The sequence below is a fragment of the Dermacentor andersoni genome, chromosome 11, assembly GCF_023375885.2.
Source record: "Dermacentor andersoni chromosome 11, qqDerAnde1_hic_scaffold, whole genome shotgun sequence".
NCBI classification, from domain to species: Eukaryota; Metazoa; Arthropoda; class Arachnida; order Ixodida; family Ixodidae; genus Dermacentor; species Dermacentor andersoni.
Genome location: NC_092824.1, coordinates 114042700 through 114057460, shown reverse-complemented (window position 1 = coordinate 114057460; position 14761 = coordinate 114042700). Strand labels below are relative to the sequence as shown.

General features: G+C 51.1%; 1 protein-coding gene across 4 annotated transcripts in view; it reads left to right on the top strand.

Annotated features, from left to right (window-relative positions):
• Positions 1-14761, top strand: part of LOC126539527 (rho family-interacting cell polarization regulator 2-like) — a 137856-nt gene that overhangs the window by 37358 nt on the left and 85737 nt on the right. For 2 of the 4 annotated variants that reach the window (XM_055075450.2, XM_055075451.2), the window contains exon 2: positions 4024-4132. Coding sequence is in view for 2 of the 4 variants with exons in the window: in XM_050186400.3 (XP_050042357.1) it covers positions 12854-12935 (82 nt within the window). In the remaining 2 variants the exon portion in view is untranslated. Of the gene's footprint in view, positions 1-4023; positions 4133-12544; positions 12936-14761 lie in introns of those variants that run through there. The other 2 variants (XM_050186400.3, XM_055075449.2) reach the window with 1 other exon arrangement.

Below are 14761 nucleotides of genomic sequence, written 5' to 3'. Positions count from 1 at the left end.
GGGCCTGCTCACCAGCAGCGAGCTCACCGCCCAAAGGGCAATGGTGCAGCACGCGTGCGAAGTGGCCAGGCTCAGTGGAGCCCTGGAATAGGGGCACACCCGTGCTGAAGAGCCAGGCAGCAAGCGCAAGACGGCTCACCGCTAAACCCCTTGATAGCATCAATAAAGTTTTTCTCTCTCTTTCTCTCTGCTGTTTCACCTCCATGCATTTCGACTCTTTCTTTCTCCAATGGAGGGAAATGAACTAAAATAAATCTAGCTCGACGAGCGTATGCGTGGGTATCATCCCGCTACGTACACCGTTGTCTCCTTTAAATACCTTGCTGTGCTGAGGTGGTCTTTTCTGCTTCTTGCGATACTGAGGACCGTGTAACGGGCGATCGGCACGTATTATGTATGAAACGTGAGTGGAAGTTTTGTTCGACGTTGTGAATTTTGGGCGGGTCGTGGAAATTTTGCTGACAACCGGTAGTTAGTTATAGAGAGATTAGCATGATGCGGGATTAAAGAGAGAAGTTCAGTTAAGGGATGGAGATTACAGAAATACATAGTCTATAGTTGAAGGCCTTCGTGCACTTATCCTGCATGGGGGGCCTGATTAGAGTAATATTGTGGCGACGTGTGGGTCAGAGGATAGTGTTGAGCTTTGGCGGCGCTTACAGGCGATTTTTACTGCCGCCGGGTGTCGTCATATCGTGAGCTTTAAATAGACAAGTAGCGGGCGCGTAAACAAACGGGACGCTATGACTAAGTGCACTGTTTCGGCTCGGTCAGTTCACTGTCTTTCTGTTACTTTTGTGATTGCAGCGCTACACGACTATTTTGGTGTAATGGTTGTTTTTCTTCGCTTCTAACGGTAACATTGACCTGACTAAAACTTACGTGAGGAGTTTAAGGTCATGTGCAGCGCCAGGCGTCGTGCTATACCTGTCATGACATGACGCTCGGTTGCCGGAATTGATTAATCGCTGAGCTCTCTCTTGATGAATGTTCAGTTACTTGATGAATGCTTAGAATTATTCACTCACATGCTACATACCTCGAAACGTGGCCTGCCCGCTCCTGTGGGCAGCAGACGTCGTCGTCTGCTGCTTCTGACGGCGACGGCGTCGCCCTGGGAGAAGGCTTTTGATTGGCTGACGTTAGCCGCAGCCTTAAGAGCGCTGCACCGTTTTAAAGTGCCACAACGGGTGAGGCGGCCACTCCCACCCTTACCCACCGTCCGCCTCACTTTCCCCCGTTCTCTAAGCCGCGTCCTCAGCGAATGAATGAACTTCGTTTCGAATGCCAGGAGAGACAAAAAGGCGTAGCAGCGTCGTGTGCCTGGAGGGCTTTCTCCGCTAGCTCGTCGCCGCTTTGCCACCTTTTGTTCGAGGTCCGCTGCTCCTGCTTCTGCTGGAGGACAGCGGCTCACACTCATGCGAGCCTTTACAACCACTGGAGACTGCGGGGTGGAGTTATCTTCGCAAAACTGGGACAGCGGCATCGTCATCGGCAGCACGCTTTCTTTTTTGTCGTCTGGCTGCTGGGCAACGCCGCAGGCTTTTTGCATGTACTCAACTTTCTTTCTACGGATTCTTTTTTGTCTTATATCCTTTCTTTTTCTTTTCGTTTAAAGTGATGTCCTGTGCTGAGCTGCATACTGCGTTCTTCTGCGTCTTGCCCGCAGACGGAGGCAGCCATAGAAAGTGGTATCGTCGTCGTCCGCACCGTTTTTTGTCGTCTGCTGCAGCTGTAGCAGGCTTTTTTAAAAATATTTTTCTTTCTAGCTGCCTTTAGAAGTGTTATGTACTGGGCACTCTATGTCCGCTGGGCAGATGGAGCGAGCGCAATGACTCTGTCGTTTCTGTTACCGACAAAGAAGACGTGGCCCCAGAAGCTTGGGACTGAAGAATGGAAATGAGAAGAAAGAAAATTGAAACGCGGGCTAGAAAAACCGCTTCATTGTTGTACAGCTCGTTTGTTTAGCCGCCGCGCCGCCTTTTACCGCCTTGTCTCTTCTTTCTGCGAGTAGGTTTCCAACTGCTTCCTGCCTGTGTGTTTATAAAGGACCGAAGGAGCAGGCGCACCGGTCTTCTGACTGCTTTTCGTTTAATTATTTTCTCTCTCTCTGTCACCGTAGCACAGCCTTTTACCAGAGAGTGTGGTTTTAACACGTCGAACACATGGAAACGCGTTTCCACAATTATTGTACATTTGTAAATAGTTCTTCTTTACTCTAACCTTTTCCGTTGGCCCTTTTAATCTCCCCCTCCTTCACTGTTGACCGCCGTTCAGGTGTCAGCAGACTGCGTTCGACAGTTACTGCGGTCAGTAGCAATTGTTCTTCCTATCCTTTTCCTGTATTTATCTAGTTATCAAACATAAGCACTCAATAACTACCACAATAAGCGAACATCTCTTAGAATTTTGTACCGTAATGCAAGTGTTCACTTACGTGCCCTCCTGCAGCTTGCTGTCTTGTCCAAACGCACGTCTATGCCCTCATTTTAAAACAAGGTCAAGCTTCCTTGGCTTCATATGATGGTGACTAAAAAAAACATCGATCATCGGTTCCCTTTCCTCTCGCTCAAGCGCTAATGTGCCTTTTAACATTCTATTACGGTGTCATATCGCAGATTTAGTTATTATTCTTTTAAGCAAGTATTTTTGTTAGTCATTGGTTAGGGTCGTGGCCATAGCGTCGCCCTTGCACCTTAAGTCAGCTTTCGTATTCGTCGGTCCGTCTAATCTCGTGTACCACGGGTACACGCGCGCCCGGTAGTCTAACCTGCTCGGCGCCATCTCTTATTAGAGATATTTAGATTACGGGAGGCAAGTCACTTGGATCCCAGCAAAAACCAAGCGGACTTTGCCCCCCCCCCCCCCCCCCCCCCTTCCTCTTTTTTTTTTTTGTACTCGAGCCCGCTTGTGTCCCTTGGGCTAAGTCTCTCTTTTATCTGTTTTCCTTAGTTCACCCGAAACGCGGCCCACGTGTCTTTCATCCTTTCCGTGTTCTGATGTATACCTTTTTTGCTTCTCTGCGGCCCTCACTTCTTTCGGGCCGCCGTCGCTCATTTTAGATCACCGACCGTGGCTCGTGACGTCACTCCTGTCAGGTTTGTTGGGCGCCGACAGAGTGGGTTTCTAAGTCGGGGTGGCCAGGCCGGGCGGCACGTCCTTTCTTTCTTCCGGTGGCGGGTGTCCACGGCTGTTGATTTGCCCCCGCTGGGACTGGCGCGTTTGCGGTTAAGACAGCCGTTAAGAGCAGTTTGGCCAGGGTTTAGTAGCGTCTGTGGCTGATATGGTCGCGATTTGGTTCGAAAGAACTCGTTGCCGGACTAGGTGGCACATTTCATTAGGGAAGTCAGTGTTTCAGGGCGATTAGACAAAGGAACGTACGACGTACGCAGGACAGGCGTATGTGTAGGTTTATGTATTTTTGTTGTCCTTACCATTCGAGCTGAAACACTGTTTGTGTATGAGGAGATCATCTTATTTCCTCCATGCGCAGAACAAGCCTCCAGAAGAAAAATGCTGTTATACCCCCCCCCCCCCCCCCCCCCCATTTCTCCCATGAATCCCCAGTGTGCGATTTGTGAGGCGTTGGCAATCGTCATCGTTGCCATTGTCGTCGTAATTGCGTTTCATCGCCGTCATTTCTTCATCGTCGCGCTGTCGTCAGGCCGTCCTCGTCATCATTTGGTCATCATGTCATACCGTGCCGACGTCGCGTCATATCCCGCCGTAATCGTCGCCATTTTGTCGGCGTTATCATCGTGCCATCGTCACGCGTTCGTTATCTTCATCCTTATTGTCATTGTTATAGGGATATGGCTGCTACAGCTGTATTATATGGCACTCACGACTTTGATTTCTGTTTCATCTTTTAACGGCGCCGAGTCCTACCCTGCGGTCTACTTGCACGCATGCCTCGTCGTCGCCGTCGTTGTTGTTGATGGTGATAATGAATAAAACAGCTGTCATTATAAGTCAGTAAAAATTTAGCTCAAAGAAATATTCTTTTCTACCGTTTCTCGTCAGATGCGGTGACATCGTCTGAAGCCAGCGTGCCCGTGTGTGCGTGTTCTCGGAGTTCCGCAGTGCCGCCGAGCTGAGGTTGTCGCCCCCTCGAGGGATGAACGCGCAACTGGTGAGTCTGTCCGGATATGTATTTATTTCAATACGCCCTGCATAGCCGAAGTATTGTAGCGGGGTGCCACTGCAATAAACACAACTAGAAGCATCGAGTAAGGTAAGAATTAAAGTCGACAGCAGTTCGTAAATTATGCCGGTGCGCGAGAAGGGTACAGTTCACAACTCATTGATTGCTTTGGAAAATTCAGCATTCTTGACCAGCAGTTCTCCTCAATTCATGCGAATGCGCGTTGAGTTTGTTGCCTCAGCTTAGCGCAGACTGTGTCGCATGCATCTAAGTTCTGTCTGCTTGTTGGCTCTGAACGAATACACTTAAAAGCGTAGAAATCTGTTACCTCTCCTTTAACTTTCTCTTGCGAGTTTTGCGCGATGGTTGCAATGTATCACGAAAACAGGAGCTTCGGTCGCTCAATGTCCTATATATAGACGGGAGAAGTTGCGGCGAGTGCTTCGTTATACGCAGTATTGCCGATGACGTTCTGTGGTTCGGCTCCGTTCCCAGACGGCCGTGTGAGGAGCCATGCGGTGTTCACGTAAAATTCGATTATATCTCGACATCTTATTCGGAGCACGGCCAATTAGCGTCAATTATGAGCACAACGCGCCCCTTTCCTCGTTTATCGTATCTATGCCGCGGCAGCGACTTGCCTATATCACCGGCTGCCACTCAAGCCGCGTAATCGCTGGCGTCAGCAGTACACGAAGTCCAGTGGTTTCCTATCTGGCCTTAATGGCCAGTTACAACCCTTTCGCCTAATCTTTCCGCGTGTTGCGCCTTTTTTTAGCTAAGCCCGAAACCCTCTTCGTCCGACCGCTCGGGGCTTTGTGTCGTTTTTGTTTCGTTCCCCTTTATGTAAGTATACTTCGTTGTTTTCTTTGGGAATTTTTTTTTCCTGTATCGTTGCCTATACCTGTGGGGAATCCCATTAGTCCTAATGGGATCAGGGCCGACCGGATTGCTCCCCTCCACCCTTCCTGTCCTTTCCCTCGATCGTCCTCCCCCTCTTTTGGTTGATGCGCCGCTGAAGTGCGCGCTTTTTTACACCTATACCGTCGCACGTGCAGCCTGCCTGCCTCGTCTCCTGCCATCCAGCTTTGTTTGCGCGAGCGCGGGCGATATATTCGGGTCATAGCTTCCCTCCGCCGCGGCAACCACTTCTGGCAGCACCCCCGAACGAGCGGTAGTTTAAACGACGCGTCGATGAAGCGCGACATAAGCATGCGTACATGATTACGTATGGCGTGCAGCGTGCATGCATCAGACCAGCTAACCTGCCTGCACGTTCCAATTTTGACTCGCATACACATCTTCGCATTTTCTTTTATGTGCGAGCAAGCAGTTGCATGGCGAAGGTTGGCGCACGGATAGCAGACGGCGATCAAAACGGCGATCACATGCAGACGGCGCGGAAAGGAGACGCAGTTTTCGTTCTATATATTACGGGCGGGTCATGTAATCTCACGAAACTATGCAACGTGATTATATTAGCTGATGACTGACTTCAGCTAACGCGTAGCTCACGTTCATAGGTTTACTGCTTAGCTCTACAGACATATATGACCTCATTGCGCGAGGTCGCGAGTTGTGTTCCAGGACGGACGGACGGACGGACGGGTTCGTGTACTTTGATTGTGGTCACATTGCAAAAACACGTAGGCGGTCAGTCAATCCAAAGCGTCGATACGGCTTTCCCCATCAGTTGAGCACATCGCTTACAAATTTATGAGGAAGTTGTATATATAGTTATGTCATCGGTCTCGGCAATGCACGCGTGCAGCCTCTCTTTGGGCTGCTTGGATTTTGTTGGTGGTTACGAGCAGCGCGACAGACCACATACTTGCGCGCACAGCACAACGCTTGCCTTAATTGTACCGTTTGGTTGTCGACCGTCGCGCCTTCTTTGGCTTATCGGAGGGGATTGCGCGTGAGCGACATCCGCAAATTTCACAGCCCCTTGATTTCGCCGTAGATCACGCTCGTCATGATGGCAGCGTGTCGAAAGAAAAAAAAAAGGGGGGGGGGGCGCTTTGCAAGCTTTACTTAGCTGTAAAGCTTGCAAATGACGTCATCAACGCAGCTTCTCACCGTGTTGGTCTTCCGAGATGATGTCTAGCTAGGATGACGTCATGTATCATATTCAGTGCCACCTGCGTCAGTGTCGTAGGCTGAACACAAGGCCGCTACGCTGCAGCTGTCTGTGTCAGAACCACGGGGCGAGGCGCAAACCGACGCCCCACTTTTCGCCGCGCTGGTCCTCCAATCAGACGGCTAGGGTGACGTCAGTGAATAATCCATATACTGTATAGACGTCCATGAATTGAGGCTTGTAAGGTGGCATTTCAAGATTTCATGTCCATTCATTTTGGCAGGAAGAATGATCGCTGGTGAAGAAAAATAGTGCCAAACATCGCTTTCTCGAATTTCGCGCCAGAACTACACAGCGCTGCCATGTCGAAATGACGTCTCGAATTGCATATCGAAAATTCTACAGAGTTCTCACAAAAATTCCCAATTAGAGCCCTCAAACTGGCCTATAGTAGATTCTGCGAGGGCTGCAAGTATATATATATATATATATATATATATACGGCCGTTCAGCCAGCATGGAATGATGGGTTTATAGCACACGGATTTGTCTAAACTACGGCCTTCTGGCTCCGAACAGCTTCTTTAGCAAATTGATCCTGTCAGCAAAATATTTCGTTATGAGTGCAAGAATTGGTAACGTATTTGCATGCAGTATTTACCTTGCGTTGTTTTAAACTTGCTTGAGAATTTGGAAGCACATGGCGTAATAACAGCCCAAGAACTTCCGAAGCGAGTAGCACGAAGCTTAGACAAACCCATGTCCTACCGATAATTCCCGTGATAGATCAGCTGTCGCAGCACCAGGTCGGTATGTTCGTTCCTTAACGACCACCGCGGCTACCACCTGCCAATCCCGAGGATTATAAAGTGAACGGAGCGCTGCCGGGACAACTGGCTAAGCGCGGGAAGGAAAAGAATTGGAATAGAACCGTTGCGTTATCCTGGGCCTGGCAAGGGTACCTCAAGTAAATTTTTTAGTAAGCTCTACTCTAAAGACCACATTACATTCGGTGGGAAGTTTCTGCTCAAGAATGGAGTATTGGGTGAATTGGAACTGATTGATGATTTACAGCGCAAAAAAGTCAAAGGCAGAGAGAAAGTATAGGGACGACACGAGCGCGCGTCCTTTCAGTGTATTGGAAACATGTGCCGGCTAAATAGATGTTCTTTTCTAGATAACACGTAACTACATTTCGCTCCACGTGACTGCTGGCGTTGTAGTTCCATTTTCACAGTCTCATCATGTTTCCTATTTCTCGTGTGCCCATGTACATTTAATCGGTATACCAGTTTTCAGTAAACCTTCAGTTGAAAGACAGCGCTCGTGTCGTCTCTACTTTTAATGTGATTAGCATTCTTTGAGAACTTCAGCCAGTTTGCGTTATGCATGTTTATCTGCGCTTAACCTTTCTGACGCCAACATTGGTCACCGGGGATGTGACAAGTGTGCCGCTCTTCAATGGCAAAAATAAAGATCTTTAAAATTTATCCGGTGCCGAGCGGAATCGAACCGGCGTCGTATATGTTCAGTCAAATTTGTCTGAGTAAATGTTGGCGCACGCGCCGCGCGCGCACTTCGCGGCGGTACCGCTAGATGACGCAGCTGACCTCGAGAGGGAAGCGCGAGAGATAAATCCTATACTGCAGTACACGCCTGATAACTGACGCGTTTCGGCGAAGGCGTTACGGTATGTCGCTACAATGCTTCAATGCGAATCACATTAACGTCGACAGTCATCCTGAGATGGTTCCTGCAGGAAATTTTCCCTTGTCTTCGTCATTTTTGCGCTGTAAATCGTAAGTCAGATCCCGCTCTTTTCGCAATGAATGGATGAATACTGCCTGCTTCTGCTTGCTGGAGTAGGCTTCGTGATAATCGCATTTCCCGATCTCGTGGTGACGCCGTTCGGCACGCCGTGGCATCCATTGCTGCTACCGTCAACCTCGCGGCGTGGCTCGGCAGTTCCGGTCTGTCGAGGAACGTCGGGGGGACTACGTCGCCCTCTCACGCGGGGTCCGTGGCGGAACGCTGTGACCCTCCATCCGCGACCGCCTTGTGCTGTGTTAGCCGCATAACGCTGCGACGACGTCGCTTATCAATCGAAGACGCGGCGGCGACGACGATACGCGTCCATTGTCTTGCGGTCCTCATTACGTGGGGGGGTCTCCTTTTCCTCGGCTCGTCGGGCATCGTTTGTTCGCGCCCGCGGGGTCCTCTCGACACGGTGTGGTCCCGTCGGCCGGTTGGTTTCTCATCGGAAGAGAGAGAGAGAGTCGCTTCGCAATGCGGGCGTGCATCGCCCGGAGGCGTCGTGGCGTCGACCGAAGAGGAAGCGTTGGCGCGTAATTGTCGAGCACATGCCAGCACTTCCGCGTGTGCCTCACTGCCCGATGGCGGCTTGGGGAGAACGCTTGCGGCTGTGCGAAGAGCGAGGCGAATGGCGAACCGAGTGATCGTGGCACCGTGTCACGTGCGCGAATAGCAATGGACGATTGGCATTCTTCGTGTTGAGCTATAGCGCAGCGCGATCACCGGCACGTCGTGCATGTGCGGCATACACCTCAAACACGCTCTCTCTCTCTCACCGACACAAGTACATATGCGACAACGCAGGCCCCTCCGTCGCATCGCGCCTTGCGTTGTCGGATGTCCTTGTTCTTTTTCCTTTCGTTTGTACGTGTTGTCGTTCTCGTGTCGGTGTTCTCCCTGCGCCACTAAATATGATCAGATCACGTACCAACAAGCGCAGATCGCACACGTACCTAGTACTCAACGGCAGCGATTCGAATAGGAATCAAGTGTCAACGGTATACCGAATATGAGACAATTTCGTGAAGTTATTCGTAATCGTTGAGCAAACATTGCACGAAATTACGCGTTGCGCATCTTATGGGATATTTTACGCATCGTATTTGTTCACCGCTTAACGAACGATTCGCTGCATGTATAGATTCCAACACGTGCGTTGGATATGTCTAAATTTGTAGTACGACGAAACAGTGGGTCCCGCCTTTATCGTACGTCTTGTATCGTACGTACTCGCTTAAGCACGTGTGACACTCCTGTCCTTACTATCGGAATAGTAAGGACTTACTTCCTCTACTTAGAACCGCGACTGCAAACACTACAGTGACTAAAGTAAAGGGCTATCGCGGACGGGTCTTTTAACCGCCGTCCTTGGCTGTAAATTAAGCGGCAGCCACCGCATCCGACGATGCCGGCGTCAGATGCAGCGGTCGATCGCTCGCATGACCTCCTCGTCTTACAGACGCTCGTGTGTGTTCTCACGCTGCGCTAGATGGGACAATCGCGCGAGGAGGACGGCTTTCCCGCAAGGCCGAGCGAGAGGAAGCCCGCACCCGCGAACACGCGTTGCTCGCCGCAACGTTCGTGTTTTGCCGCAGCCATTGTCTCGTCGCCTGCCGGTCACCGCAGTTCAAGGAATGTGGCCCCATCGCCACTTTGTATGCCGTGGTGTACGCGTGTGCGCGAGGCTTATAAATATATGTCCGAGGTGCATTGCTTTGGCTGGAGAAAACGGTGCATAGCTTTTGCGGAGGCAAAACGACTGGCCTCGTCTTGTCTGAGTGTCTACCTCCCTCGTGGCGGTCCAACCTAGATGTGTGGCAGTCCAACCTAGATGGCAGTAATGGGTATTGCGTGGATTTGCCTAAACGCCACCCTACCGACTTGAAACGGCGTTGCGACTTGGCACATCGATAATTTTTCAGCAGAACGTATCGTTATGAAGGCAACAATTAGCAATGATTACTCACGCACCTTTCTGTGTTTGGAAAACTACGGTTGCTTGAATATTTGCGAAGTTAAAGCGTAATAAATTATACGTCACATGAGCGTCTCGAGCCGCAAGCATGAAGACTATACAAATCCGTCTACTACCCATAATTTTATAGTCCAGCTGAGAAGCCTGTTTCGCTGTAATGCGTGTTCCTTCGCGTCTACACATCGTCTGTGCTATTTTCTGAAAAGTGACCCTACGTTATGGTCCCTCGTCATTAAGGCTCGCTCGATTCGATGTTGCTGGCGTCCACGAACCGAAGAAACGAATGCAGTAAAGTTGGACAAAAATAAAAGGAGAAAAATGAGGATGGGGAAGGGGAAAAGGAGGTGCGCAAGTATTGACGATGTAAGTTTACACATTGTGTTGTAGACACGGAGAGCGACGTCACGCCTTTGCGAACATGTATCTATAGTAGCGGCAGAGGCGCCGGGGTAGTGTAGCCGGGGCTACGCCGTGGCTGGGGCACTATACACTTTCTCTGCGACACCGAATTTAGTCACTCCTGCGTGGCTCGTCGCTTCCGCCACACTGCGCAGTATTAGTAAGGAAGGGTGGTGATTTCACTCGGACCGCTCCCGCTTCATTCTTCCGCGCCGCGCGATGTAGGTTACTCGCCGGGGTTAACCGGCCTCACAATGCGTGGGTTATTATAAGCGGCCGCATCACTCCGCGTCGCTGCCTCCGGCGTGCCGTGCGCGCACGGCGGTGGTGTTTTAATGCTGTGTGTGCGGTGCGCCGCGGGCTCGCCGAGCGTGTAATTGCTTCCGTGTCGATTTCATCGAGCGGCGGCGCCTGTCCGGCGGCAGTGTTTGAGGGAATCGGCGCCGCGGTTTAGCTCGGCCTCCGCGCCGTTGTTTTACGAGCGTTGTTACCCTGACGCCTGCCAGCGCGAAGGCTCTTCTTCCGACGGGCCGCCGTGTCCCCTGTGTCAGGGACGCTGGCCCGCATTCCTCGCGTCCTTCCCTGCGATGCGCGTGTGTACGGCGCGTAGTGATACTCCTCGTCGGGGCGCCTCGGCCGAGCGAGCCCTTGGTCGACAATCTAATCTTCCTCGAAGGATACGCGCAGCCTCCTATCGTCGCTTCACGGCCTCGCGGGCTGCTACTACTGTACGCTTCACGTGCGCGGCGCTCGCGTAACTTCCGTGCAGTATGTGCACAGCAGGAGTGCCACTTCTTTCCTGGGGCGGCTTGCGCGAGCATTTAATAACGAAAATGTTAACGCATTTAAGCGCGCGTTCTCCTGCGGGCTAGGAGTTGTCTGGCGAACATTTGAGAACGCGTTGTTAAATTCGTCGTTGAATGTTCGCGCAAGCCGCCGCCCCTGGTCGAATTTCAGCACATGTTCTTCCCTCCTCTGAGAAAGGCAGAGCGCACGTGAACGCTCCTGCACCTGATTGGATAAGGGGAGCTAGCGGATTGCGATTGAGCCAAGAATAGCCGCATGGTGACGTCAGACACGCGGAGGAAAGAGTCGCGTCGTGCAGCGAGCTTACGCAATGACGTTAGTTGCTTCGCCCGCTCAAGCGCTCTAGAATCCCGGATATGATCGTGAATTTTTACCGTGCATGCGTAAGTGATCAATGTATGACGTCCGTCGCCTCTTCCGAACAGAGCATTACATTTCGTGGTTTTATTAATAGGAGACAGGCCAGGCACTCGCTAACTTTACGATCTTCTCCTATGATGGATTATGCGCGTGTGAAATTTCCTGTTAAGAAGCATATCTTTTCCCCCTCGCCACCCACATATGCCACGTCTCTGCGCAAATGCACTAACGTGGGGACTAAGTTCTGTATTGCACACATAAAAGACAAAAGGCTTCGGGGGGCTTATCTTCCGTCCCCAAACAATCATTGTCATCTGTCTAATTGCGTGCATATACGTGATTTGATACCGCGTTCGCTGCTTTCATGTTAGGAAAGCTTTGTCGCGGTTATGCCGCCGTTCGTGACTTGAAAGTGTGGGCGCTTAGCGTTGGAGACAGAAACTGCTCGCAAGATATACGACTATAGTTGTTCAGAGGCAAGATAAGCCCCAAAGGTTGTAACGTTCATTTTAGAAGCCTGCGTTGTGTAGTATTGTTCCGTATGAACCAGATCGCTTGGCTGCGAGTTTGCTGATTGTTATTGTTTCTTTGAAGGCGTCTTCTTTATGCCCCCCCCCCCTTTTTTTTTTAGCGGATATACTTCCGCTCTGGACTATATTCGCCTTCCGCCGGAAGTGAATAGGAGGTGAGGTGTCGCGGTGTGGCAGTGACCAGAACTAACTTGGCGCGAAGACGCACTAATGCGCGCTCACCTTGTGACATTCCTCGGTCGGCGTGCCGATTGCGGGACTTTAATCTAATCTCTGTCCACACGTCACCGTCCCCCCTGTGCCGATGGCGGAGTGGCCCCGCCGTGTTTCGCTTCTGCGCCGTTGGGGCGCGCTTTCGCCTCGCTCGCGACTCACTGGCTTCCTCTTTTTGTCTTGTCTCGGCTCGCATTCACCTGCCTTTCCCCCCCTCTTCCCTCCGTTCCTGCACAATCGTCGTAGCTGTCGCGACGATGTCACGCGACGCGCGGGGTTTTGCGGTGGTTTTGTGCCCTTAGCGACCGGAATCCCTCCCTCCGTCAGCATCGCGCGCGCTCCCGCGCAGTCCGGTGTCCCGTAAGCCGTGCCTGGCCTACCTGCGGAAGTGAATGGCTGCGCGCTGAGAAAGCGACCTGTTGTTGCATTGTAGCGAGAAGATTGGATACGGTGCATTGGGCGTGCGTGAGTCGTCGTACTGTTCCTTTCGCCCACCTGTGGAGTACTCGGCGCGATCGTCGTCTTCGGCGTGGATGACGTCTCTGGAGTACGGCTTCCCGGCGACGCCGCTGGATCAACCGCTCGAGCGACGATGGAAGTCCGTCCTGGTCGTCGGTAAACGTGCAGCCTTGCTTACCTAGCTCCGTTTTTGCCATTGAAGCTAGCGAAACATTTTTTTTTGCTACTTCTTGCTTTCGTTGCATCACACGAACACCAAAAGATAAGGACGGGGGATGCTCATAGCAGCTGACTATTGTCCTGACCTTTATGAAATGCGTTGTGCTCCGCGAAGGTCCGAAGTGCAGATACGATAGTAGCCGAGCGGTGTTGGTTCCGAACTTCGCGTTCTCGCATATCGTTTGTTGCTTTTTCATCTTATTTCGTGGAGATGGATGCGTTACTGCATGCAGCGCAAATAAGTGTAACCAAATAATATTTCGTTTGTGATGCGCGTAGGCGTGGCTTTCTGGTGGTAGTGTAGTACCTCTTCGGTTTGACGACTCGCGAAACATTCGCGGGCTATCGGCTGAAAGCGCGATTGTCGTTGCCGCCGAGCCAGGTTATTAGCGGTGCGCGCGATTAATACCGCATTTCTTATGTTAAGCCATTCTCGTACGCTTTTTTTTTTTGTCTGTACTTGCGATTCCTGTTAAAAACAGAGTTGTGGTTAACAGATGTTGGCTGCGCGTACGGGCGTTTGTCACGCCGAGGGTCTAATTTACAAACGCCGGAGATGCACTTTTGTTCACGATATATAGCTAAGAGGCATTCGCCTGCCGTTGCCTTGCAGTCGTCCTTTGTACTAGCGCTCGGGGCAGCGGGACTGCCTTGACATATATAGGGGAAATCGTGTATTGCGTATTCTGCTTTAGTGAATGCATAGCTGTAACCGCGGATTTCCTGAAAACGCGATCACGCGCGTATAAAAACGAACTAAAGCTTAATCTAGACATTTTGCGAACGAATCGTTCTGTCGAAAACTAATTCGACGTAAGCTTGCACTATCGCGGTCGCCACGTTTACGTTTCTCTGTTCCGATGGTTTATTCAGGATTCTTTGGGCTTTTTCGCGACAGGTCAAGTGGACATCAAATGGCAAGAGTAAATCAGGTTAGTCTGATAAGGCATTATTTCGGAACTCTTCTTTTTCGTCGTTATCGGTTCCGGCTCGTTATTGAACGAGAGAATGAAAGCCAACTTCCGGCTTTCTTTTATTTCGAGAACCGAAACCTCAGCGCCGGTACGTGAGTGTGGCGTCATGGATTTGGGAGTATCTTTCTTGTATTTGGGTCGTTCTGGCTTAGTCGAAAGTCTTCAAACTTGCTAAGCTCAATCTTGCACTCCTTTAGATTACAACGCAGTCCCCCTTCAGCCGTAAAAAATTACCGAGTCCCGAGCAGACGGCGTCAAAATTAGTGAAGTCGCGGCGAGGTGATTCAAGGCAGCGTTGCCGTCTGTCTTTCGTTCTTGCGTCTTTCTTTTCTGGCTTACCGAGCCTCTTCTCCCTCGGTGAGAGTGGCTTTCTCGGCATTGTGCGAGGGTCACTTACTAATGCAGCTTAGCCTGTTTTTCTCTTTAATCTGCCTCTAAACTGTCGCTGATATAAACACACTGCCACCCCACCCCCCTCCCCCCAGTGGCATCTGCCCCAAATTGCCTCCGAGCTCTAAGTGGTCGCACCTTTGTAGACTCAGTCATCGCGCCTCGCCAATCCTTGCAGACTCGCTCGCTCTTGCACGTACAAAGGGCCAATATTTACACGAGATCAGCTGCGATACAGCGCCGCAAAGGTGTTAGGTGACGTCACCCCAGCTGCGGGCGCGCTCGGCCTGCGCGAACAGCCCGCGACATTTGCTCCGTGGAGATCGTTGAGTCGACTCGTCAATTCCTGCTGCTTGCGTGTATACTCCGTCTGCTTATATGCATAGTCGATAATATCTC